Genomic DNA, 26,558 nt, shown 5'->3' on the forward strand with positions numbered 1-26,558 from the left:
GCTAACTTACATGCTTTGTCCGGAAAGCAAGCTAAAGGCCTTGATCACACCACTGTGTTTTCCTTTGGACCCCTACTTGTTTGTTTAATGCATTGCCCCAGCACCTGAGCCCATCACAACAGGAAGGAGGCCACAGGGCTCTAGCCCCATACTTGAAGGACCTGCCTGCATTTGAGAACCAGCAACATCTCTCTTCCCAGCTGTCTCCTGGCACTGCCCCATGATCTTTTACAGTCTTCTCCAGCAAAAGCCGTAGGGGATAGGTGGGTCCTGGTGCTGCAGGCCAAATTGCTCAGTGCTGCAGCATCCACTGCCTTGGCTGCCTTCCTGGCCTTGCTTTGCTGCTTAGCACATTTCCTGAGGAAGATGAATGATGGTTTTGTTAAGCAAATTTTGTGGCAAATGCAAGCTAAGTGGCTGTAAATCCAGTGGAGAAGCCAGTTCATTTAGGGCATGGAGCATAACAGGAGGAGGAGACCATCTGAAACAGGGAGGTGGGAAGCACCAGCCAAAAGGTATTTGGCGCCTGTGGTGTGACAGTGAGGTTCCCCACCCAGGGCTTGTGTTATGAAAATTTGCACCTGGCTTGTGCTGACCGAGGAGAGAGGCTGGGATGCAAAGCATAGAATTACAACGATGAATATTTATTCATGTGTATGCAGTGTCCCAGCCAAACCGGGGCACCCCGAATGTGGTTTTACACAGGGTTCTTACACCCTTCAAACGTTCAGGTACAACACGATTGGACTAATCACTAACACCCACGCTACCAATTGCTAATCACAGTAAAACTTTGCAAAGCCACTCTATTTCTGCAGCATTCTTGCTGCTTGTCTATTGATCCAGGCGTCCCTGGAGTCAGTCTTGCTCGAGTTACTGATCTGTGATGTCAGACGATGCTGGGAGGGTTTCAAAGATGTGTCAGAGGTGCTGGGATGCTGGCGTTATCATGGTTGTCCCAGGGATAAAGCTGTTCTTTATCCTTCATGGACCACTCTAAGCTTCCCAGAAGCAAAGTCCTTCTTTTCAGGGCCGGGCTGTCCTTTAGTTTGTTTTACTTAAGCATGAACAATTCCAAAGCCTCCAGTAAAATTCCACTACCTCATCACATCACGGTGTATAACTAATATGTATATTATATATATGTATATATAAATAAAGTTAATACACTTTCATACTATAAAGAACGATTGAATTGATAGTTAGGGAAATGATTTTTCATCACACTTGCCAAGCCTGTGATGCATCCAAGCCTCCATCAGAGCCTTCAGGCTGCCACTCCTTTCTGGCAGCATCTGTGTGCCGGGGCCCCACTGTCCCCCGAGCAGCCCCTGCTCATGACATCTGCCAAGAGGGGCTCAGGTGCGAGTGTCTCACCCTGCGTGGGGCTGACGGCAGCAGGAGGCTGTGCACTTAGAGGCTGCAGGTGGAAATCGCTGCTGCGGGCAGCGGGGAGCGTGACTCAGCCGCTCGAGCAAACTCGGGGCTTGCCTGGGCGCTGCAGCTTCTCGGCAGGGACCTCTTCCGCAGCCTGATTTGCTGGGAGGCTGCCAGCCACCCTGCCATCTCCTCCTCTCTGCAGGCAGCTCGCAGGCAGCTCTGCCCTATTCTGTGCTCATTGTCTGTGTCTCCAATGAGTAACAAAATGACCCGCCGGAGGAGAGGGACGTGGGGCTGAATCCCTATGACAGGCACGGAGCAGAGGAGCCAGTGATGCGGCCAGAGGATGCTGGAGGGAAGGTATGGTCATGCTGGTGAAGGGGCAGGGTGTGTGGGCATGGTTCATAGGTAGTGTTCAGTGCCTGCAGTCAGGGCTTTGCACCCCTGTCCCAATGGGTGCTGTGACCACATTGTGCAGCCGAGAGGTGACCTTACCCCCGGGGTGAGGGGTCCTTTGCTGCCTGCAGTGGGGCAGGCTGCCAGGCATGCCCCTTGGGGGTGCAGCCCCCCTCCCGCGGTACTTGCCAAGCTGGGGGGGGCAGGCAGCTTGTGTTGCCGGAGAGGCTCTGCCCTTGGCCCCAGCACCCTTAAGGACAGGTATTCTGGGTGTTTTCTCAGCATGGTTGTTCACTGCAGGGGTGCCCATGGAGGACCCGGTGTGAGAGCCCTTCCTGCATGAGCTGCTTGTGGCCATGCCCCAAACCCCCACCAGCCTGCCTGCCCTTTGGGGGCCAGGAACAAGAATTAAGGGTGTGTTTGACCTTATTTAGACAGCTCTTTCTCAAGCAATTAGATCTGCCATAGGTTTTTCTGATGCAGAAAGCCGGGCTGTCAAAAATCTGGCTCCTAAGGTCAGGTCGGTGGGGCTGTGTACTTGCCAGAGGGAGCCTGGGAGGGATGATCTTAAAGGTCTTTTCCAACCTAAATGATTCTGATTCTATGATTCTATGAGACTGACAAAAAGGCTTTTCCTCGCTGCTCCCTGCCTGCAGCAGCACTGAGCCTGGGGAAGGAGACACAGTGAAGGAAATACAGTGGTAGCCATGATTTTACTCCATCACTCCTTGTCCCCCCTAAGGGTTCCCCCACCCTTGGGTGTAATGCAGTGTTTGGCTTGCAGAAAGGCAGTCAAAATCCTCCTTAAACACAGGCCTGCTGTCCCCACAGCTTCGCTAGTGCCTTACCTGAGTGCTGTGCTTCCTCCATTACCTAATCACAGCTCCCCTGAGAGGACACCATTCCCCCTTTGGGCTCCAGAGACACCCAGGAGCTTTTCCATCCTTGCTCCAGCAGCTCTCCAGTCTCAGCAGTTCAGGAGCTCAGCAATGGGGCCTGTGAGTGTTTGGGAGGACTCAGGAGTTTTGCAGACCCTGCTGTGCCGCATGCCTGTATGCACCTCAGTTTTAGCTCTGGGCTTTCAGGGGACTTTTGCAGGGGGCACGAGACCCCCCCCCTACGGAGGAGTGACCTGTCTCTGCAGCCAGTGTGTTGATACAGGTTTTCCATGCAGGGCCATGCTTGGGCTGCTTGCACAAGAGACCTGGTTTCTCCTCTCCCTGCTGCCAGAAATATCCCAGCTGCCTGCAGTGGGAGAGCAAGTGAGGAGAGCTGTGGGCTGGTGGACGGCCAGGCAGCAGAGCAGGCAGGCCAGCAGCTGTGCTGGCAGGCAGAGTGTGGCAGGGTCAATTTTCGGAGGCTAACAGGCTGCCTGGGGCAGCATGGTGCATGCTGAAGCTGGTTCACCACCCACATGGCCCCTGGTGGGTCCGTGGACCGTGGTGAGGGTCCAGCAGGTTTCCTGTGGACATCTCTCAACCCAGGGAATGATGGACAGGACGCCCCAGTGCTTTAAGTCCATGGGCATCCTTCTTCTTTTCTGCTGCACTCAGGATGGAGATGTTCAGGACCTCCCAGCCTAGGAACAGGAGAGAAGAGACCAAGCGAGGCAAGACACAGCAGCCATGGCCATGCGTGGCCAGCACACCAAGGTGCTCCCCTCTGAACTGAACAAGGTGTGCCCCGAGAGACGAGACGACCTCACCACGCACCCCAGGAAGATGAGCGACTTCGAGGTGGTCCCCAACCTCCAGCAGAGCAGTAGCAGTGTCTCGAAGAGCAGGCGGAAGGCACATTTCCCCACTGGCAGCAATGAAAAGGCAAGTTCAGGAGGTGCTGGAAGAGGGCCACACACGATGGAAGAGTGTTAATGAGTTATCCGGTGACTCATTAACGGGAGTATTAATAACAGATCACTTTAGTTTTAGGGACAGACAGAAAAACCCCAAACATCTGAGGTCATGTCCAGCATTCATATCTCCTCTCCTTGGAGTACACCTGGCTTTGTCCTTGCAGATAGCCATGGCGCTTTCTTCCTTTGCATCAGAAGAAGCACCCAGATATGCTCCAAGTACCAGGGTGTCTGGTCCCTGGCATAACTTCTGGCCCTTTGCAGAAACCCTGACCCCTTGCTGCTTTTCCTGCTCCCTCAGGAAAATCTCATCTCATGGATTCCTGAAAACATCCGGAAGAAAGAGTGCACCTACTTTGTTGAAAGCTCCCAGACATCAGATTCTGGGTAAGTCAGACAGTCCCTCATTCCCCTCCCCTGCCAGGAAAGCAGAAGGGGTGTTTGTTGACAAAGCTACAGCACCAGAAAATCCCACCTTTCCGTCAAGGGAGCTGGTGTCAAGGGGATTCACAAATTCCTTTTTGACTGGTTCTTCACCCTGCTGTGTGTCACCACATGGCTGATGTCCTATGTGCCAGTGAGGAACCTTTCCAATGCTTTCGTATGCAGTCATTTCCATCTGTACTTCATCCAGAGCAACTTTAACATTTTTGTCCTAAACCTCTACAGTTGGAAATACCAAATTTTTGCTAAATTTTCCCCCAAACAGTGCCTTTGTTTCTGCACAAGTTCTGAGCTGGAGGGTGAGCTGGGTGGGAGATGCCAGTGCTTGTGGTGTTCTTAATAAGAATGCCAACATCTCCTGCCTGGGCTGAGGCAAGTGGGCCAGCTGGGTTTTGCCTTTTGGGTTTAGATTGTTTTCGGCAAAGTTGGTGGTGTGTGTTTCAGGAGGATTGTGTGCAAGTGCGGCTATATCAGGGAACAGCACCTGGAAGATGCTGCCAAACCTCCCATCTTCCTGGGGAAGGAATGGGATCCCAGCAGGCACATCCAGGAAATGCCAACAGATGCCTTCGGTGATATCCACTTCACGGGCCTGGGACAGAAGATGGGGAAGGTGATCTGGTTTTCCCATCTGTGGTGCACAAGGAGCCAGTGTTCAGGTCTTGCCATAGCAGATGAAATACGAGTATTTCCCTCCTGAATGAGAGGAGGTTAGGAAAGCGTGGAAATGTCCCAAAGGCAACACTGACCCAAGCAGAGGAAGGTGGGTGGGACAGGATCCCTCCTCTCTCCCAGCCCTGTACCTAGTCCCTTTCTGAAACCACGAGACTGATCTTCATGCTGTGAGGCCCATGCTTCAAGGAGTGGCTGTTCCGTGTCCTCATCCTTAGGTTCGTCTTGGGAATGCTCGGTCCCAGGGAAGTGAATGGGAACAGAGTCATGCACAAAGACCTGGGGCAGCAGCAACAGGACTCTGCTGGGAAATGGCATGGGAAGCCCCTGGTTCTTTGCTGGGACAGGACAAATTGTGGTGGAGGTGCCCTGTTACCCTGACCCTGTTGTTTTTACCCAAAATGCATGTATGCTCCCTTTTTTGCAGTATGTGCGCGTTTCCTCGGATACTCCTCCACGGGTCATCTACCACCTCATGACACAGCACTGGGGCCTCGATGCACCCAACCTGCTCATCTCAGTCACTGGGGGAGCCAAAAACTTCATCATGAAGCCAAGGCTGAAGAACATCTTCCGGCAAGGGCTAGTCAAAGTGGCCCAGACCACTGGTAAGAGATGCAGAGGCTCTCCCTGTGATTGCAGTGGGAGAGGGGCCTGTCATCTGCCCATGCCAGGTTTAGTGAGTTGGGCTGCTGTGGAGATGCCGAGCTGGCCCAGAAGGCCTGTAGGTCCCTGTCTGGACTACCACCACCAGGGATGGACTGTTCTTGCTCAATCACTGCAAACAGGCTCATGGGGAGCTGGACTGAGAGATGCAACACTGTGCTGAAGAAGGCATCTCCTGTGCTGCCAGGGCTTGATGTAGTGGGCAGGGAAGACATCTTTGGGGGGATGGAGCACCTCCGAGGACCAGGTGTTCCTGCAGCCGTATAGGGGGATGCTAGGAGATTGCTGTGAACAGATCCTCTCCCTTCCCAAGCCCTTCTCTGACCCCCAGGGGCCTGGATCATCACAGGGGGATCCCACACTGGTGTGATGAAACAGGTGGGAGAGGCAGTGCGAGACTTCATCCTGAGCTGCAGCCACAAGGAGAGTGAGATTGTCACCATTGGTATAGCCACCTGGGGGACCGTGTACAACCGGGAGAGCCTCATCTGCCCCATGGTGAGCCAGGCAGAGTTGGAGATGCGTTTGCTTTGCCTATGCCTGGACTGCTGGGGAAGTCCTGCCAAGGACCGTGGTGGGAATGGGTGCTTCAAGACATGCCTGTGGCTGGCAGGCCTGGTAAAACCCAGCTGCACCAGAAGGAGTGATGGTCCCAGGCTGATGTTTGCTGAGAAGCCCCTCTGTGCTACCCAGTGTCTTGCGTAGGTGCTGTGCTTCTTCTGGGAGGACCCTTGTGGGTGTGAGGGCAGGTGGAGCAGAGACAGAGGAGCATGGGGCAAGGCTGACATGAGGACTGCAGGGGGGGCAGGGATGGCTCTTTGGCCAGACTGTTCTTTGGCTGGCCTGTTCCTGTCCTGCATGCTGGTTGCTTTGGGCATCTGGTGCTCCTCTGCAAACCTGCCAGGCTTTTCCCAGAGTCTGTCCTCCCGCATGTTACAGGGTGGCTTTCCAGCTGAGTACATACTGGATGAGGAGAACCAAGGCAGCCTGTCATGCCTGGACAGCAACCACTCCCACTTCATCCTGGTGGACGATGGGACCCACGGGAGGTATGGGGTGGAAATCCCCCTGAGGACCAGACTGGAGAAGTTCATTTCGGAGCAGACCAAGGTGAAAGGAGGTAATGGCAACACATAGCCAGGCCTGAGGCAGGGGAGGGCACAAGGCAGGATGGACCATCCATTGATAAGGGGTGCCCATCCTGGCCTCTGGTGAGAGGGGAGGCTGTGGCTTCCCTGGAGGATCCAGGCAACGGGTTTGAGAGGATTATCATGATAAATGTGGAACCTGGTTCCTCAGTGACACAAATCAAAGAACCTTTCTCTGCCAGCTGCTTGACTGGTCACCAAAGGGGTCCCCAAACCTTGTGATGCTGAGCTGATCAGGGAGAGTTGTTTCTCCCAAAGGGCCAGGCCTCCAAGTGGGCTTCCAGGTGGTATCTTCTCACTGTGCAAATGATCTTCTATTCTAACACATGCACACACATGCTCCAGCAGCATGACTGCCAGGAGATCGTCTCCCCTCTCTCCTAGAGCCTGGCATGTCAGGGGCAGTGGTCCCACCTTGCTTTTCACACCCCACCGCTCAGAGGGGTCCGCATTCAGCTGCATGGAGGGGGGGCGCTGCCCCACAGGGAGGTGACCCTGGGCTCTGCTTCCCCACAGGTGTCGCCATCAAGATCCCCATCGTATGTGTGGTGCTAGAAGGAGGCCCCGGGACACTCGACGTAAGGAAGTGCTCCTACCAATTCCCAGTAGAGCTGAGAGGGGGTGGTGGTGGGAGGGAACAGTTCCTTGCCCGGGGTGCTGCCCTCTGGTGTCGGTGTAAGCATTGTGCCACACTAGCTGAAATGCAGCCGAATGGAAGCACCGCGGAGCAGCGGTGTGGGTCTCAGGCTCAGAGAGGGTCTGCTGGCCTCTGGGTGGGATTAGGACCAGCCTCTCTGCTCTGTTGCAGACCATCTACAACGCCATCACCAACGGGATCCCCTGTGTGATTGTGGAAGGGTCTGGGCGTGTGGCTGATGTAATTGCACAGGTGGCCAGCCTGTCTGTGCCCAAGATAACCATTGCCTTGATCCAGAAGAAGCTGAGCGTGTTCTTCCATGACACCTATGAGCTCTTCACTGAGGGCAAGCTGGTGGAGTGGACCAAGAAGGTGAGCCTTTTGCAGGCAGACAGCTCCTCGCACTGAGCTTGTGGAGACCAAAGGGGTCCCCAGGGGTCCTTGCCCATGAGCAGCAAGGCTCCCAGCATCAAGATTAAGGCTTATCTTCTGCCAACCGTCCATCTCCCTCCCAGCATGCTCAGCATTGTCCTGGTAGGCACCCCGAGGGCTTGAGCTCTGCTTCTCCACTGCCTGCTCCCTTTGGGCAGAGAGGTACCATTTGGGACCAACCCCAGCTGGGCTGGGAGACACAGCACAGGGGGTCTGCAGGCAACCCAAGGGGAGCAAGGAATTACCCCACACAGGACAGGGGGCTGCAGGAAGTGGCAGGGAGGAGATGCTGCTGCTGATTGCTTGCCCACGGCTCTCCTTGTAGATCCAAGACATAGTGCGGAGCCGGCAGCTCCTGACCATTTTCAGAGAGGGCAAATATGGCCAGCAGGACGTGGATGTGGCCATCCTCCAGGCCCTGTTCAAAGGTGAGGGGTGGGGAGCTGCTTGGGAGGATGGGGAGAGATGAATGGGATGGGGGTCACAAGTTACCTCCTGCAGCTGCTTGACTTATGGGGTCACCAAAGGGGTCCCTAAACCTCATGATGCTGAGCTGATCAGGGAGAGATGTTTCTCCCAAAGGGCCAGGCCTCCAAGTGGGCTTCCAGGTGGTATCTTCTCGCCACATAAATGGTCCTCTATTCTAACACATGCACTTTGCATCCAGCATCCCGAAACCAGGACCACTTTGGTCGTGAGAACTGGGACCACCAGCTGAAGTTAGCTGTGGCCTGGAACAGGGTGGACATTGCTCGGAGTGAGATCTTCACAGACGACCACGAGTGGAAGGTAAGGGAGTACCTGTGCTGCTTGTCTGGTCAGGCTTACTGCTTGTCAGGTCCCACTTGAAGACTGTGGATATTGAGGGCACTGTTCACCTCGACTGTGCTTAGGGAGAGTTTTTGAGGACATTTCTCTTGGACCTTAAACTCCCACCACATTGCCAGGGGCTCTTCATCTGTCCTGCCTTTCAAAAGTGCACTCAAACACCCAGAGCAGAGGCGAGCACACCCTGCAATTCATTGCTTGTAAAGGTCCTGTTTGGCTTATAATTGTTTACAAAGGTGATTGATTGGTATTTTGTTCAAAACCAATATGTCTTTTAAAGACAATCCACCAACCTAGAGCCAAAAATACCTCTTGCCAGCTCCGCCCTGTGGTCACTGCTCATGCCACGTTGTCAAATGGCAACTTGTCTCTAAACTCACCTCACCCAGCCTGGCACTTCCCTGCTTAAACTTTACTGCAGAGTGGGGCAGGGAGCAGCACAAGCCAGCTCTGCTGTCCCATGCCTGATCCAGCTGTTGAGGAGTCGAAGCTGAGCAGGGTTCTCTGTCCTTTCTGCTGGGGCTGTGGGACTTGGAAAGGATTTTCTGATTTCGTTTGACAGTTTGGATTCCCCCAGCTCACATACCTTTCATGGGACTGGGAAGGGCTGGTGGGAACCAGGATCCCGAAGAAGAAATATTTGATGGTGTGAAAATGCACAGCCTGAACAAGATCTACACCTTTGTTGGGAAGGGAGGATGAGGCAGGCTCTCAGATTAGCCAGTGCAGGCCAGGGCTGTAACAAGGTGCTGCAGCCCTGGACCAATGTGGCTGGTATGAAAAACTGAGGCTGAAAGCAAGCTGTGGCAGAAGGGTCAGCAGGTACCTTCCTGCCAGGACAGACATGTACCCCCTTACCCACGGGCTTTGTTTTCACTTCTGAGCACATGTAAAGATTGCCTTGGAAAGGAAAACCCCACAAAGGCTGAACTGGGTGGCCATCAGGAGCAGCCAGTCTCCCCATGGCTGAGATCCAGCTGACAGCACCATGATCCTTCAGTTGAAGAGTTGTGCACAGAGAACAAGCCTGTGAGGTCCTGTTCATTAGTATGGTGCATCCTTGTGAGCTGAGGAAAGAGGGTCTACCCTTTACCCTACCCTATCCCTCCACCCAGCAGCCAAGGGAGCAGAGGGCTTCATTGCCAGAGGAGAGGGCATACTAACCCAGAAGTGTGTCTCTGGGGGATGTCCCACAAGTCCCAGTACCTCCCAGCTTCTCTCTCACACCCAGAAACTCCTTGTGTGCTCAGGGATAAAATCTTCCCCCCATCTGAGTGAGGAGCATGGTGGGGCCCTGCTCCGGGGCCATAGAGCCCCTCACATCTGCCTCTGGCCTGCCAGCCCACAGATCTCCACCCTGTGATGGCAGCCGCCCTGATCTCTAACAAGCCAGAGTTTGTGAAGCTGTTCCTGGAGCAGGGAGTACGTCTCAAGGAGTTTGTCACCTGGGACACTCTGGTTTACCTCTACGACAACATGGCACCATCCTGCCTGTTCCACAGCAAGCTGCAGAAGGTCCTGCTGGAGGAGAGAGAGCACACAGCTGGCTCCAAAATGCCAAGAACCCAACTGCACCACGTCTCCCAGGTGCTGCGAGAGCTCCTGGGCTGCTCCACACAGCCTCTCTACCCCAAGCCCAAGCACACGGAGCGGCCCCGGCTCTCCATCCCCGTCCCTCACATCAAGCTGAATGTACGCATCTCCAGGTTATGTGGTGGTAGGGTTGCATTAGGGATGGGGATGCTGGCTCAAAAAACCCTCCTGGAGGTTGCAGCTGGGTCTCTGTCCTCTTGCCTGTTCAAGAATCCCACTTAAAGTCCCTTAAAGACCTGCCCAAGTCATCTGCCACACATTCAAGGTGTGACTGCCACCATCCTACACCCACAGCACCACATGGTTGCGTGACTCTGGTGGGCAGGACCCAGGGTGGGTGCACTAGGCAGGATGGGCACATCCCCACATGATCCTGGCCCTAGAAAAAGTAGCATTTCCAGGATGAGTCCTGTCTTGGCCACCCCGCTATCTGCAGCAAAAGCCCTTCCATGTGTGGTGGAGGCAGGCACCCAGGGTTCGGGGGTGGCTTTGTGCTGAGGGGCTGTCTGCTTTCTGCAGCATCTTGGCAGGGGAATGGGTCTGACCATCACATGCCTTGCAGGTTCAGGGGTCAAGTCTCCGGTCCCTCTACAAGCGCTCTGCTGGCCGAGCCACCTTCACCATGGACCCAGTCCGCGACCTGCTTATCTGGGCTGTGGTCCAGAACCGCAAGGAGCTGGCAGAAATCATCTGGGCCCAGGTATCACAGCCCAGAGGTATTAGTCCCAGCTGAGAGGCTCAGATGGAGCCAAACCTCCCAGCCCCAAGAGGAAAGATTGCACCTGCTGTCATTTGGGACAGCAGGCAATCTGGCCCATGGCAGTGCCTGAACCTGACCCCCAGCCAAATGGGAGCCAGCTAGTGAGCCTGTGGACACTTGATGTTCATCCCCAGACATGCACCATCATGCCAGATCCCTCCCTTCCCAGCCAAAATGCATGCTGCAGGCAGAGATGATGTGCTGGGTCAGAAGTGTGCTCTTCCTTGCAAAGGCTGAGAGGCGGCTCAGCACACCACAGGCAGGACACAGGGGCATGGCAGCTGTGGTGGAGAAGGCTTCCACCCATAAACAGCATCTCCAGGGCAAGAGACAGTGTGGCTGTCAGCATGGTCAGCATGCCATGCAGAGCCGTGGAGTCACACCGTCCTGCCACCCAAGGCTTCCCAGTAGAAGAGCAGGGGTGCCCCTGGATTCCCCATGGCAGTGGGTTACCTACTGCCCCTGCACCCAGAGAGCAGCACAGCTCAGCCCTTGTCACAGCAAGCTGTTCATCCTGAGCAGCAGTCTGCTTGGGACACCCTCCTTCCCTCCCATGAGAGCCATGGAGGGCTTGGCAGGACTGCCGGGACTTGCAGGATAAGGCGCAGAGCCCCATGCTCTCTCTGACCTCTTCTGCTCCAGAGCCAGGATTGCATGGCAGCTGCGCTGGCCTGCAGCAAAATCCTGAAGGAGCTCGCCAAGGAGGAGGACGACACCGACACCACTGATGACATGCTGGCGCTGGCTGAGCAGTACGAGCACAAGGCGATCGGTGAGTGGGAGGGGACCAGCAACCCAGAACTGCTCTCACACCCTGCAGGGCTGGCTAGCTTTGCCCAGGAGGTGTCTGGGGGGTGATGGGTGGGGCCAAACAGGGGTCCTCTTGTCACAGTTGGGGTCATGGTGCTGCAAGGACTGCCCGGGTGGTGGTGGGAGTGCAGAGGGTGCCACTGCATGGTGCAATGTCCAGATCCTGCTGCAAAGGGTGACTCTGCAGGCGCCTTGCTGAGCACCAAGCTGGCCCCGGAGTTCAGCCTTATCTCCCTGGTCCCTGTCTGGCCAGGTGTGTTCACAGACTGCTATCGCAAGGATGAAGAGAGAGCCCAGAAGCTCCTCACCCGTGTCTCTGAGGCCTGGGGGAAGACAACCTGTCTGCAGTTGGCGTTGGAGGCCAAGAACATGAATTTTGTGTCCCATGGGGGTGTCCAGGTGGGTTCCCAGCAGTGGTGCTTGGAGGGGAAGTGCCCAAGTGTCCCCTGCCCCAGATGCAGGGTTCCTTGTTGGCAGCAGTGCAGCTCTGCCCTGCAGCCCCGCTCTGATGGGGGGGGTCTTCTGTAACCAGTGCTCCTCTTCCTCCTTCCTCACAGGCCTTTCTAACCAAAGTCTGGTGGGGGAAGATGTGCGTGGACAATGGGCTTTGGCGGGTGATCGTGTGCATGCTGTTCTTCCCACTTCTTTACACCAGCCTCATCACCTTCAGGTATTTCTTGCAGCTGGGGCATGTATGCACCTAGGCTGGCTGGGAGAAGCTGCCGTTGTATCTCCCTGGGCAGCTGAGCCCTGCTTCCACCCCTGCTCCCTGCAGGGAGAAGAGGCTGCAGCCTGTGGGCTGCCTGACGCGCCTCCAAGCCTTCTTCACAGCACCTGTTGTCATCTTCCACATGAACATCCTCTCTTACTTCACCTTCCTCCTGCTCTTCGCCTACGTCCTGATGGTTGACTTCCAGCCATTGCCGTCCTGGCGGGAGTACCTCATCTACTTCTGGCTCTTCTCCCTGGTGTGCGAGGAGACCCGCCAGGTACGGGGCAGGCAGAGCAGAAGCTGGGAGGAGGTGAGAGGAGGGAGAGACACCCTTCTGGGTGCTCCTGGAAGGTCCTGCATAGCTCACGTTCCCATGCTGCTTCTCACGTCACCGTCCATTTGGAGAGGTCCCAGCACAAGGGACTGCCAGATCCCCCTGCCTCTGAGGCCGGAGAACCTTCTTGGTTGTGTCTGGCCTGGCCCCAGGTACTTGCAGAAAGACATGCTGTTTTGAGCTGAAAACATCAGGAGATGGAGGGACCACCTCCTTCCTTGGGCATTTATTCCCAGAAGCATTTCTAGGCTTTGCTTGACATTTGATTTTTTTCAGCTTTTGCTTCAACATCTCAGCACCTTTCTTCACCAAAGAGCCCCATGTCTCAGGTATCTCTCCCCATGCTCCTTCCATGCCCTGTAGGCTCAGGTTAACTTTGGGTAAGCAAGAGGGTCCAGTGATGGCCAGCAGGTCTGTGCGGTCCCCGCCTTCTACAAGGCACATGAGTATCTTACAAGGCTTTCACTGAAATAACAACCCCTCTTCTCTTCCCAACAGCTGTTGTATGATCCAGATGGGTTTGGGGTTGTGAAAATGGCTTCCCTGTACTTCAAGGACTTCTGGAATAAGTTGGATATCTGTGCCATCCTAGTCTTTATCACAGGGCTGACTTGCAGGTGAGTTGCAGAGCCACTTGCCTGGCACTGTGCTGGCTCAAGCCACAGCTGTAGGCTACAAAACTAGTGTGAGAATTGTGCAGGTTTTTTAATTGCAATTTTTTCTTCCAAAGGCCAATGAAGATTTTTGTGGTCATGTGATTAATTCTGACCAATTTGCCTCTGCTTTCAGCTGCTTTTAGGAGAGATGTTTTTCATGCCGCAACTCTCACACAGCACTCTGAGGAAGCTCACTGATATTGCAGAAATGTAATGCTGCAAGGTCAGAAAAAAACCCACACTGGTGGCACTGAGATATTTCTTTTCCTCTCTTCTGTGCCCAGGCTGATCCCGTCAACTTTATATCCTGGGCGCATCATACTGTCACTGGCTTTTATAATTTTCTGCCTGCGTCTGATGCACATTTTCACAGTCAGTAAAACGCTGGGGCCCAAGATCATCATTGTGAAGCGCATGGTGAGAGCTCCCCTCCATCCTGCCAGGATGATCAGCTAGAGCAGCCAGATGCCTGCATGGGATGGATGTGCCACCCGTGTTATCCTATCCTGGAGTGGGGTCGCCTCCAGGACACAATTTTGCTTCCCCTCTCTCTTTGCAGATGAAGGATGTCTTCTTCTTCCTCTTCCTGCTAGCAGTGTGGGTGGTGTCCTTTGGGGTTGCCAAGCAGGCCATCCTGATCCACAACGAGGAACGTGTGGAGTGGCTTTTCCGTGGTGTGGTCTACCACTCCTACCTGACCATCTTTGGGCAGATTCCCTCCTACATCGATGGTAAGGGACACTGGCCTGTGACAGCGCGTGGCATGATCAGAGTGGCTGTGACAAGGCTGAGGGGTGCCAAGCTCATGCCATAGTTTGCCTAGCTCCTGTCATGTTGGCCTGTGGAAGTCCCGCACAGGGCTCCTCTCCAAGCACAGCGTAAGGCCAGGAGTGAGCAATGACAGGGCATGGGGATGGAACCCTGCTCTGGCACATTGGGAGCGTTGCCACCAATGCAAACCTAGGGACTGCACCTGCCCAAGTAGTCAAGAAAGCACATTAGCAAAGGCATAGGAGCATGAGTCGATCCAGCTCAGTGCCACAGCTGCAAAGCTGGTGGCAGTGAGCAGAGCACCTGGGATGATACAGATTAAGGTCAAATCCCTGCCCGGTGCTAAGCTCCCTTGTTGCTGGCTGCTTTCAGAGAGCACAACGTGCTCCCTGAGACACGGGCGAGGTTTGGCTGCAGTGGAGTCATGCCGTGCCTTCTTGCAGGGGTCAACTTCAACATCGACCAGTGTAGCCCCAATGGGACTGACCCCTACAAGCCCAAGTGCCCAGAGACAAATGAGGACAACAAGAAACCCATCTTCCCAGAGTGGCTGACAGTTATCTTACTGTGCCTGTACCTGCTCTTCACCAACATCCTCCTCCTCAACCTCCTCATTGCCATGTTCAAGTGAGTTTGATCTAGCCCCATGGTCCTGAGAGTGAATCAAGCTGGCTTTGCTTGCAGGCTTGGCCGTGGCCAGGGCACCCCACACTGAGAAAGTGCAAGGAGGGTCCTGGGACACATGCTGACCAGACCACAGGGGCGCTTTGGGGGGGGTTATAGATATGGTGGAAGTAGCGGGTGCAGGCCAGGGCTGAGCAGGGAGATGGGTAGGAGCTGAGGCACCATACAGACATGATGTGCTCCCTCATCCCCACGGCGCAGCTGACACCTGGGCTCTGCCCCAGCTACACCTTCCAGCAGGTCCAGGAGCACACAGACCAGATCTGGAAGTTCCAGCGTCACGACCTGATCGAGGAGTACCACGGCCGCCCACCTGCACCTCCACCCTTCATCCTCCTCAACCACCTGCAGATCCTGGTCCGTCGAGGCTTGCTCCGCAGGCCGGCCACACACCACAAACAGCTCAGTGAGGACCAGCATTTCCCCTCCTGCCCTTTGCCCCCTCCCCGGGGCATGGCACTGTGCACCGAGACACGAGGCTTGGCATCTGGGCTGCAGTACCAGGGTTTGGGATGCTCAAGGATCTGACAGCATTGCCATCCCCTTCCTCTGGCAGAAGAGAAGCTGGAGAAGAATGAAGAAGCTGCCCTCCTCTCTTGGGAGACGTACCTGAAGGAGAACTACCTGCAGCACCAGCAGTGCCAGCAGAAGCAGAACACGGAGCAGCAGATCCGAGACATTGCACAGAGGTACCAGCACTCCTGAGACAGGGACATCCTTCTGTCCTCCAGTGTCCTGGGTGGCGAAGAGTTGGGATTAGTGCAGGGGTGGCTGCTGAGGGGGTTCCTCTCTGCACTGTCCCTCCAGGGTTGATGTACTGGCAGAGCTGCTGGACTTGGACAGGGTGAAGAGGACAAGGCTGGTGGAGCAGAGGCTGGCCTCTCTGGAAGACCAGGTGAGACAAAAGCTGAGCAACTACCTAAGAAAGATGAGGTTTTCCAGGGGCTGAGTCAACGGAACCAGAGCACAAGAGAAAGCCCCTCTGAATCAATCCCCCCTCAAACAGTTTGAGTTTCCTTGTCAAAACAATAGCATCCGAGAGGAAAAGGTTTATGGGAAATGTTCTGTTTGACTCCAAAGTGAATAGGATGAAGATGGGAAGTGGCGGGATGAGTCCCTGCCTCCACTGGTCACCCAAGCAGTTAGGTCTGACCCAGCTCTTCTCCTTGGCCCAAGAGAACCCTCCAGACCTTCTGGAGATGGGGGACTCTCCGCCCCCTCCCCGTGAAGCTGTTCCACATCCTGCATGAGCAGTGGGGTGCCCGGGGAGCCAGACCGGGCCCTGGCATCTCCTCTCTGAGACGGCTGCAGCATGGCTGCTGTTTCCACTTCTATTTCCACCCACTTTGAAAAAATGTTTCCCTGGAGATGGTTTTCCAAGCAAGGATTGCTGCTGCCCTGGGGGGTGAGCAGCCAGGAGCCAAGGGCAGCAGTGCCTCCTGCCAGGGCTGTATCCTGCAGTACTTGAGCAAGGCAGCCCAGGGGGCAGCTGGGGTCCGGCAGGGCTGACCCTCTCCTGTCCCACACAGGTGCATCAGAGTGCCCAGGCCCTGAGGTGGATAATGGAGGCACTGCAGGGCAATGGCTTCAGCTCAGGAGAGGACATGCCACCCATGGGTAAGCGGAGCCCAACTCCACCCCAGCAGCACCTGGGAAACCTGGAGCCCTACACTGGCACCCGCAGGGCTGCAGACCAGGGCTGAGCAGCCCCTCGCACCCCTTTGTTAAGCAGCAAGACAGAGGCAGAGGCCCCTTTGGCCCCGGGAGGTCTGGGGGCTCTGAGAGGCCGTCCAGCCACTCCTGCAGCCATTCCCACCCTCCACTCCAGAGCCCTCCCTGGAGCCCATGGCTGAGGCTTTCCACTGCAGCATCCCTGGGGGAGTTCCTCCATGGCCTGCTGGAAGGGATGCCGGGGGCCAGGCCCCCAGGGGACATCAGCATCCCCATGGAGAGACCCAGCCAGCCCCCTCAGCAGAGCCACGGTCCGCAGCACCGGACTCAGCACCCTGCTTTGTGGGGCCTCGCTGTCTGTGTCTGCCTCACAGGCTCCAGCAAAGCCTCAGAGATGAAGGAGGTTGACCTGGAGGGGAAACCCGAGGAGAGCCAGCCTCCGTACCACGTACTTGCCCGAAACCTCCTGTACCCAGGGTCTCACACCCTCCGCTTCCCTGTGCCGGATGAGAAGGTGCCCTGGGAGGTAGGAGCTGTGATCCTGGGCAGCAGGGCTGGGAGGGGGGCCGTGGGGCAGATCCCGATGGCAGTGGGAAGAGGAACAGACCCATCATCGCACCCATGTCACACTTGGGAGCTCCTGTTTTTCCCAGCCCTCGGACAAGTGGCTTCCTGGAGCAGCTGCTCCGAGGCCCTCCCAGGGACAAGGAGAGGTGAACAGGCATTGTTCTTGCTAGGATCTGCAGTGCTAGGAATGCCTGGGGATGCTCGGTTGGGAGACAGAGGGAACAAACACCCGCCTCCGCATTTCCTGAATCAGGGCTGGCTCAGGGTCAGGGACAGGATCTGGCACTGGCTTCCATGGGGGCATGAGTGAGAGACACCAACCCTCCAGCCGAGACCCTGAGCTCAGCCCCCGAGCAGGGCCCGGAGCCCTACGTGCCTTGGGGAATGATGCTATGAGCTGGGCAGAGGAAGGGACTGGGGCAGAAACTGTCCCCGGGGGTCCCAGTCCCTGCCTGCTGCGAGAGCAGGGATGCAAGGCGGGGCCTGACATGGCTATGTGCTCGGCAGGTGGACTTCCCACTCTACGACCCTCCTGCCTACTCGGCCGACCACAAGGACATGGCTGTGCAGGACCCGTTCAGCCCGTGAGTGTCTCCCTGTGGTTCCCCACTCCTCTGCCCCTTCCCCTGGGTGGCACAGCCAAGCCTCCCTGCTGGGCTGCCTCCCACCCCTCAGCTCCTTGGAGTCTCTCCTGAAGATCAACTACAACACCATGGATGGGCTGATCAACCGGCAGAGCTTCCACGGCCTCTATGCCGTGCAGGACGGGCTACCGCTGTGAGTGCATCTGCCACAGGGGCAGACGGGCTCAGTGGGAGCTGGGGTGCCTGGCTGTAGGCAAAGCACCATGGAGACAGAGAATCCAGGGGGGCCTGGGTGCATCCATCCCCTTCCCACTTCCCTGCGGCTAATGGTGGGGCAGGGATAATGGCACACATCGTCCTCAGAGCTGTCCTCCCTCCAAAAATCCATAACCCCAGAAGAGGTGCAGTGCAGTGGTGGAAAATCTGGGGAAGCAGTATAGGGCTTTGATCAGCATGATGGGGTGCGCAGAGGGACCCTGGCACCATCCCAGCCTGCTTGCTCTTTTCCTGCCAGGAACCCGATGGGCAGGACAGGGCTGCGAGGCCGTGGGAGGCTGCACTGCTTTGGGCCCAACCATGCCCTGCACCCCATTGTGACCCGGTGAGTGTGTGGGGACAGACAGATGTCCTTCCTCCAGGACGGGGCTGGGGAGGTGGAATGGAAAAGGGGGCACGAAGCCATCTCAGAGACACTGGGACCTGGCAAAACCCACCCCTGCCCATTCAACCACTGCTGGGTAGGGGGGAGCTGAGTCCAGCTGCAGCATAACAGGGGCCTCTCTCACAGCTGGAGGAGGAATTTGGATGGGTCCATTATAAGGAAGAACCTGAAGAAGATGTTGGAAGTCCTAGTAGCCCAGTACCCGCTGTCGGATGTCTGGGCTCTGCCCGGGGTAAGAGCTGGTGGAAACCAGCTGGCGCAGAAGGGTCTGGGGAGGCAGGGCTGGCCCAACCCAATGGCTGGATGCCCTGCAGAAAAGGGAGAAACACAGATGGGTGTCACAGCCTTCTCCAAGGAGGTACCTCTGCCCCCTCCCACAGAGCATCTGGGGGTGGGGGCTCTGCTGCCAAGACTGCTGGGGGAGCAGTGGTGAGGTTACATACCCCCACCCACCCTTACTCCCTGTCTCCTGCTTCTCCCTCCTCCTCCTCCTCCTCCTCTTCCTCCTCCACATCTTCAGTTCTCACATGTCTTTCATGACATAAACCATTGGCATAGCGTCCTTTGACAGAGAGGTCCAGACATTGAATCAGGCAAACTCAGATACATGCTTGGGCACAGCTGACAACTTCTGGCAGGAGAGGGAGGGAGGGAGGGAGGGAGGTACCACCACTGCTTGCTCCCCCCACCAGAGCTTGTGGCATCTTCTGCAGTGGTGGCAACTGCCCAAGGGCCAAGCTGGTGGCAGTGACGGAGGCTGGGCTGGGCTGATGGCAGGCCCCATGGCTGATATCTGCTTTGGCGCAGGGGTCACTGGAGCCGGGTGAGATGCTGCCACTGAAGCTCAAGTGGATCCTGCGCCGAGAGTTCTGGCCCCAGTTCCAGAACTTGCTGAAACAAGGCACTGAGGTGGGGGGCACACAGGTGTCCCAGTGGTACAGGGGCATGCGGGTGTTACAGCAGTACAGGGGCATGCAGGCATCACCCCAGTACAGGGGCACACAGGTGTCACGGCAGTACAGGCACATGGGGGCATCACCACAGTACAGGGACATGTGGACATCATGGTGGCACAGGGGCACGTGGGTGTCCCCAGGGTACAGAGGCAGGGTGCATGGTGGTCATACCCCTTGGTCACTACTCCCACTGGGGAGAAATGGCTAGGGGAGATGGAGACGCCATAATGGCCTTGCACCGTGCAGGGGTCTGGGAGGCAGCCCAGGGACCTGGGGTGGGCTGCACACACCGGTGTCTGTGCCTACTGCGATTGCTCTCTATGGCTCCAGCTGCAGTGGGAACAGGGCGCTGGTCTCCAGCGGGGCAGAGGAGCTGTGGGGTGATGCCCCACCACCCCCGGGGCCTCTCAGTGCCCTCAGAGGTGGTGAGGGCTCTGCTAATGTGGCATTCCTTCACCATACACAGATACACAAGGGGTACCTTGATGATCCCCGCAACACAGATAACGCCTGGGTCGAGACGGTCGCCATCAACGTGCACTTCGACAACCAGAACGATGTGGAGATGAAGCGGCTGAATTCGGTATGGGCCCCCTGCCTCCACAGCTCCCTGACCTGGCTCTCAGCGGGCATGGGGCAGGGGAGCCAGATCTCCAGACCCAGATCTTGCCCTCATCAGGAGTGGGTTTCTCCAGCTGCATGCAGTGGAGGAAGAACATGGGGATGAACATGGGGTGGCACTGCGCCGGGGGCCCCAAAAAGAAAGGGCAGGAGGCTGGGGACTGGAGGTGCTGTTGAGCATGGCTGGCACGGCGCCTCGCCAGCAGCACGTACATGATGTCTCTGGTCCCCTTCCAGTTCCTCCAGGGCTGCGATCCGGAGCTGTGCATCCGCTGGCAGGTGCTGGACAGGAGAATCCCCCTGCATGCCAACCACAAGGAGCTCCTGCACAAGGTCTCAACCCTCCTCAGCACCTACTACTGAGTCCTCAATCACAGGCCAGGGCTCCTGCTGCACCAGACCAGCTACTGGTTGGGACCTGCAGCTCTACCACAGCTCACCTGTGAGACCATGGGCAGCTACTAGAGACTAGGTACTTTGGTTGCCTCTGTGAATGTACATTGCAGGTCTCTGGGAGGAAAACTGTCCCCTCCCCAGCAGCCGGGGGCAGGGGCTGCCTGGTCACCTGAGCCACCAAGCTCAACTCCACCTTGTCTCTCAGTGCTTCCACATCAGCCGCAGCACTAGGCCAGGGCTTGGGCCAAGCAGAGCCACAGGGCTGTTCCTGCAAGGTGTTCCTTCTCTCAGCTCCCACCTGCTCTTTGCTTTGGTGTGGACACTGGGGACTTGCCAGCCCCAGCCACCTCTCCACCCAGGATATCCATCAGGCACCTCTGCTCCACAACTCCTGCCCTGAGCCCTGGCAGCTCCACTGCCACAGTTCCCAGAGGATTGCTCTGGAGAAGGCTTGGGGTCTTTTGCACCTAAAGCTCCTGACTGTCTTGCAAGTCGCTCCTATGGCAGCTGTCCCCATATCTCTGGTTGCCTCAGACCCAACAACATGGTCCTGAGCTGTGATCCAGCACTTCTGAAGTTGTGAGCAGCTCTTAGCTTATATACCTATGGTTTCATAGCTCCGCCCAGGTCCACCCCCCCATGTCCCATACTGTTATGTGATCCTGCGTGTGTATGCTGAGCACCATCTTGTAGCTGACCTCCTTCCCTCTGAGCCAAGGCACCAGCTAAATGTTACCTGGCTGCCCCCATCCCCTTATGCACATGGACGGAAAGGGGCAGCTTGCTGGGACCCAGGTGATCCATGCTCTGTGGTCCCTTGGGCAGGTAGGGACAAGAGAGAGGACATCAGTGTGTCCATCCCAGACATCTCTGCTCTTACGGGGTCCTTCATGCACCTTTTCTGTTGCCTGCCATGGGGAGAACAAGGCACAGTGGAGCCATTTCTCGATAGCCCAGAACACCCCATGGTGGCTTATTATGCCTGGGACTGCTCAAGGAGGGATTTCAGTTCCCCCACCCTCTCTCGATGGATCAGACGCTGGCCAGCCAGGGCTACTCTTCCCACACTGGTGGCCACTACAGCACAACTGCAGTTTCACCAGTGATGCATTGGGGCTTGGCGAGGGGGAGTGGGTCAGACTGGCAATTTAGTCAACCCAGCTCAATAAACCATGTATTAAATAACTAAAGGCTGGTGGTCTGTTATGGCTATTTAGCCAGGGGCCATTCCTGGAGGCCATGCTTGGAGCGCACTTCCAGGATGAGCCCAGTTTGAGCGTTCCCACCCCCAATCTTGTTGCACAAACTCACTTTGCTTGCAGACTCTCCCCCCAATGCTGGCTGCAGTGATGACGACACATTTGGAGTCAGTGTGGGGAGCTGCTGGAAAGGAAGCTGTGTGCCAAGGCGGTGGCACAATACCTTCTCCCATTGCTCTTGGCCCGCTCGATGTCTGCTTGTGGTCTCCCATCACTCTGCTCTGCCAAGAGCCAGCGCAGGCGCAAGGGAGGGCCAGGCCGGGGGCATGGCTGGAGAGGGAAGAGGCAATCGTGCCTTACAGCAGCTGATAAAGCTTCTAGACCCGCAGCCCCAAACTGGCGAGCAGCAACCACAGCCTAAGAAGAATTGCTGAAACCTAATTAGCATCACTCAATTACAGCACAAAAGGGCTCCACGCAGCCACTCACCCACAGCACCCGTGGCTGTGCTGCCTGGGTGTCCTCACCACCCTGGTCCATCAGTCTCCTTGTCCGGACCCCCCGCGCTGCCACAGGGCACTCCCCGATCCCCCCAATCCCCCCCGCCTCCCCCGCACCGCCCCGGCCCCCCCCACCCGCACCGCCCCTGCCACCACCCGGTGCCACCGAGGCGGGGACCGTCCATCCCGGAGGCCCCGGCGGGAGCAGCCGCAGCAACAGGTGGGGACGGCGCTTCGCCCGCTGCCGGCGCCGGGGCCGCAGCGGAGCCCGATCGCGGCCGAGCCGCCGCGCACCGCAGCCGCAGCCGCAGCTGGAGCCGGAGCCGAACCGAAGCAGAGCCGTCTCCGGCCGAGCCGGTAAGGGACCCCCGGGACTCCGTGGCGGCGGGGGGCGGCGGGAGGCAGTTCTGCTGCGCAGAGCTCGGCAGGGCCCCGGCTCCCCAAGCCCCTCGCCCGGGCAGGTCCGGCTCCCTGGCCCCTGGCCAGGGCATGACCGCTGGTCGGGGCTGGGCATCAGCGGTGGGTCCGGCTGGGGCAGCGGGACGGGGCGGCTGCGGCCCCTCAGAGCCCTTCTAGGTACGGGAGCAGGCTCGGGTAAGCAGTAGCAACCAGCATCGCAAAGTGCATCCTTGGAGACCCCCGGAGAGACAGGGCTGGCAGACCCTGGTAGCATTTGTAGGGCCAGAGGGATTCCCGGGCAGTGTGACTTAATCTCCCCTGGAAGAGTCCACTGCACAGTCCCACACCCCTGGGCAGGTCCATGGGCAGGTCCACTGGCAGTATCCCTCAGGTATGAGCATCCCCCGGGGGGTACCCTGAGGATGCTCATACCTGAGAGATGCTGGTACTTAAAGGATGCTGTTACCAGAGGGATGCCATTATCAGAAGGATGCTGGTACCAGAGGGATAATGACTTGGTGCCCAGCTGGTCTTCTAATGAGATCACCATGGACAATTTCATTCCCGGGTGAAAGGGTGCCCGGGCCTGCCAGGGCCCAACCCCCCAACTTTCCCCTCCATGGGCATATCTCCCCCCCGAGCCTAACCAAGGCAGCAGGAGAGGTGTGAGTAGTACCAAGGGCAGAAGAAAGAAGTCCCACCTGCTTCACCTCCTGTCTCATCCCCAGCAAGGCTGGGGTGGCCCTTGGGGTTTCCAGATCACCTCCTTTACTGTGATAGTCAGTGGCTCCTCTTCTAAGCTCCAGCTTCCAGAGTCAGGCTATTAAACCATACTCTTTGTTTACTTTAAAAAATGAAGTCACCTCCAAACCCCTGCTTTGGCAAAACCCTTGGAAACGTGACTTATATCAGCTCATGGACCAGATGGGGAAAGCAAAAGAACTCCACATCTTGTTATTTAAAAACCCGGTGGTGATTAAGCCACTCTGATGATCCGGGGAGTCTGACTCATCATTTTTTTTAACACTCGGGGTTAGTGAGATAGGAATTTACTGCTGCTGTTCTCCAGCAGCAAATCACCACATCCCACATGGAAATTGGCAGCAGGCTGGGGCAGAGGCTCCTGGGCCGCACCCGGCGCGACACCCTCATCCTGCAGCACCCTTTGCCTGCCTGGGTGGTCTGTGCAGAGATGGGGGCAGGGGGAAGGGTTTTTAACCTCTGCAGCTCTATGTCTATGTGTAATTAATCTTAAGACAAATTAAGCTGTCCTGGAAAAGATGGTAGCCAGTATCATTCTGCCCTTGTTTTCCGGGCTCCTGAGCCGAGCCTCTCACCACTTCGCCAGGGCACATTACACAAAAGTGGCGTTCCAGGAAATAATGCTGTGTCATATCCCTTCCACCCACCACTTTCCTCCAGCAATGGGAGCGGCTCTGCAGGAGTGCAGAGGAGCCGCCCTGCTGCCCAGGAGCTGCTGCAGCCACCGGGGAATCACCAGCAGCCATGCCGAGCTGGCCAGGTGCAAGATGACCCTCACGACCACACCGGCAGCCAGCGTCGCCCAGGCTTTCTTTTGCCTCCTGCTGTGTGTCCCCTGGGGCAGCTCCTGCCCCCCGAGCTGCCAGTGCACAGAGCGGGCAGGGGCGAAGGCCGTCCTCTGCAGCTCCCGGCACTTGGAGGAGATCCCCAAGGACATCCCCAAAGATGCAGTATTCCTCAAGCTGGATGCCAACAGCATCACCAGGATCCCAAGCAATGCCTTCAGGCACCTCTCCCACCTGGAGGAACTCGATCTCTCCAGGAATGCCATTGAGAAGATCGACAGGGCAGCTTTCAAAGGGGTGGCTGCCGGGCTGCGTACCCTCGACCTCTCCAGCAACCGCATCCGCAGCATCCCCAAGGAGGCCTTGCTGGCGCTCAATGCCAAGCTCCGCCTGGCCAACAACCCCTGGCACTGTGAGTGTGCCTTGCAGGAGGTGTTGTGGGAGGCACGGCTGGACCCTGATTCCGTCCAGGACATCACCTGCCACACAGCCCCGCGCGAGGAGTACGTGGGCAAGCCACTGCTCCAGGTCCTGGATGCTGGCGTCAACTTCTGCAGCGTGCGTCAGAGGACCACAGACGTGGCCATGTTCATCACCATGTTCGGCTGGTTCGCCATGGTCATTGTCTACGTGATCTGCTATGTCCGGCACAATCGAGAGGACACTTGCAAGCACGTGGAGTACCTGAAGTCACTGCCGAGCACCCAGGGCCATGCAGAGACCACCAGCACTGCCCTGTAGTGCAGGATTGGGGCATCCTGTTCCCAGCTTCTTTGCAGGGAGCCAGTGGCAACCTGGTGGGCTTCAAAGCTTCTTCATGGGATTTTCCAGTGCTTGCTCTGGTCCTGCAAATGAGTGGCACTGACTTCACCCCTCCCCAGCGATGCTGGACTGAGTGTGAGCAAACGACATGGGGAAGGGATGCCGGGGACATCCCACGCAGACTTGTCTATGGAGCCCAGGTTCCCGGGGAGGAACCCCCCCCCCAGACCTCTTCTCCCCTGCCAGAGCTGGGCTCGCAGGGAAAGCAGCCCCAGCCACATGCTCTCAGTCCACGTGGTTTGGAGAGAGCAAACCCCTGGGGGGGAGACAGATGAGGGTGGGGGCTCTTGTGGGGCCAGGAGGTCCCTGGAGCCTGGGGTGCAGAGGGATGGGTCGCTCTGTGCAAGCCGGGTCACCCCACCCTGGCTCCAGTGAGGGACTGGTCTTGCAGAGAGCAGGACATCGGCCCCAGCCCCCGTGCGGTATCGCAGCAGCTTCTTCCTGCCACCAGCAACCTGGGGGTGATCTCCCAAACCTTTGATTTCTCAATAAAGCCCTGCATGTAGGAAAAGCCCTCAGGGTTTGCACTGCACTAGGAGCCGGGCGTCCGGGGAGGGTGGTGGTGCTCAAGGGGGTTGCGCTTGTCCTAATTCAATCTCTCCCAAACCAGACAAGCCTAAATTCAATGTACCAGCGCAACTCCCATTAGGTTACATCCCCTCCATCCTCACCCCAGCCTGCCTCGAGCAGAGGCCAGCTGGCCAAATGGTGCCTCCGCATCTTGTCTGGTATGTCTCACCTTATCTTGCCTTTCCTCGGGGCCAAATTAGAGATGGTGCTTGTGGCTCAGCGACAGAAGCAAATTGAGTTCTGCCTTGTTTCACAAGCAAGAAATGGTCCTTCCCGGCAGAGCCAGCTGCAGCCACGTCTGGGCCGGGGGAGGAGGGAGGTCTGCAGGGGCTGCCTGCGGTGGCTCTCCTGGACCTGGACCCCGGGGAGGCTCAGGCCATGTCCCCCCCTTCTTGGGGGGCTGGCATCTCCTGTGGGCTCCCCAGTGCGAGGGTGGGTGGCCCAGCTCCAGCAAGAAACCCAGGGCCAGGGAAGGCTGAGCGATGCTCTGGGCCAGTCGGGAGAGGCAGAGGGTCCCAGGTGGGGGGAGGTGGAGAGGCACCCTCACTCCAGCACCCAGCTGTGCTCAGGGCCACCTCGTCCTCGTGGGCCACCTATGGCCACGGACATGGCCCCGTCTCGCTCGGGGGTGACTTGTTGAGTGGAGGGAAGCCTCTGCCATGGGCAGAGCAGCTCAGGTACCTGCAGCTTGCACATGGGACGAAGGCTGGGTGCACAGTTTATTAGAGGTCTAGTTAAGCAAAAGAGTCCCCCAGACAAAGGCAAGAAAAAGAAAAGAGGCCACAGTTTCACCTGGAGCAGTTTTGGGTCTTTCCAATGCCCATGGTAGCTGGATTGGTCCCAATGCACAGCAGGTTTGCTTGGGAGTCACTAACCTCATGCAACGGGGTGCAAGGACCAGCATTGGTCCTTGTGCACATCTATGGATTTGTACAATATACACGTCACTTGGCAAGGATGATCAAAACCATCCACGGCGGAGTGGGAGGGTGGGCAGGCACCTACAGCAGTGGGATGGGGTGGCGAGGCCACCAAAGACGGACACGAAGCATGGCATGCAATGTCAGACCAGATGGGTCCTCAGCATCGCAGCCCCAGGCGCTGGGCAGCCAGACCCAAGCCTGAAGTAATCTTTTTCCCCAATTTCTCACATACCATTTCCTGCCCCTGCCACGTACCCACCCTGGCAGCACACGGTCTGCTCAGTCTCTTTCTTCCCTGGCTTTGTGCAAGCTCTGGCCACAACCAGTGGCAGCTCTGGGTCCTTCCTGGCTGGAGACTGCCAAGCGC

At 57.2% G+C, this 26,558-nt stretch overlaps 2 protein-coding genes across 3 annotated transcripts; both read left to right on the forward strand.

The window, feature by feature from the left end:
- Nucleotides 1-1,557: 1,557 nt before the first annotated feature.
- On the forward strand, nucleotides 1,558-21,411 carry TRPM2 (transient receptor potential cation channel subfamily M member 2). 2 transcript variants are annotated; one of them, XM_076341853.1, is made up of 33 exons: nucleotides 1,558-1,740; nucleotides 3,330-3,596; nucleotides 3,930-4,015; nucleotides 4,517-4,685; nucleotides 5,172-5,352; nucleotides 5,742-5,908; nucleotides 6,350-6,530; nucleotides 7,075-7,136; nucleotides 7,367-7,567; nucleotides 7,953-8,055; nucleotides 8,295-8,416; nucleotides 9,797-10,147; nucleotides 10,611-10,748; nucleotides 11,451-11,580; nucleotides 11,872-12,017; nucleotides 12,176-12,288; nucleotides 12,394-12,607; nucleotides 13,163-13,281; nucleotides 13,605-13,737; nucleotides 13,880-14,051; nucleotides 14,535-14,718; nucleotides 15,000-15,181; nucleotides 15,332-15,464; nucleotides 15,583-15,670; nucleotides 16,305-16,392; nucleotides 16,821-16,972; nucleotides 17,521-17,597; nucleotides 17,689-17,790; nucleotides 18,112-18,198; nucleotides 18,385-18,490; nucleotides 19,066-19,167; nucleotides 19,681-19,797; nucleotides 20,073-21,411. In XM_076341853.1, exons 2-33 carry the CDS (start codon nucleotides 3,402-3,404, stop codon nucleotides 20,196-20,198), a joined length of 4,527 nt encoding a protein of 1,508 aa, XP_076197968.1. In that variant the 5' UTR covers nucleotides 1,558-1,740; nucleotides 3,330-3,401; the 3' UTR covers nucleotides 20,199-21,411. The 2 variants fall into 2 exon arrangements, with proteins under 2 accessions (XP_076197968.1, XP_076197969.1); XM_076341854.1 differs by lacking the exons at nucleotides 9,797-10,147; nucleotides 10,611-10,748.
- Nucleotides 21,412-23,711: 2,300 nt separating this feature from the next.
- On the forward strand, nucleotides 23,712-25,199 carry LOC143161615 (leucine-rich repeat-containing protein 3-like). Its single transcript, XM_076340707.1, has one exon. It carries the CDS (start codon nucleotides 23,712-23,714, stop codon nucleotides 24,615-24,617), a length of 906 nt encoding a protein of 301 aa, XP_076196822.1. The 3' UTR covers nucleotides 24,618-25,199.
- Nucleotides 25,200-26,558: the final 1,359 nt, after the last annotated feature.

The sequence above is a fragment of the Aptenodytes patagonicus genome, chromosome 6 (genome assembly GCF_965638725.1).
Source record: "Aptenodytes patagonicus chromosome 6, bAptPat1.pri.cur, whole genome shotgun sequence".
NCBI lineage: Eukaryota > Metazoa > Chordata > Aves > Sphenisciformes > Spheniscidae > Aptenodytes > Aptenodytes patagonicus.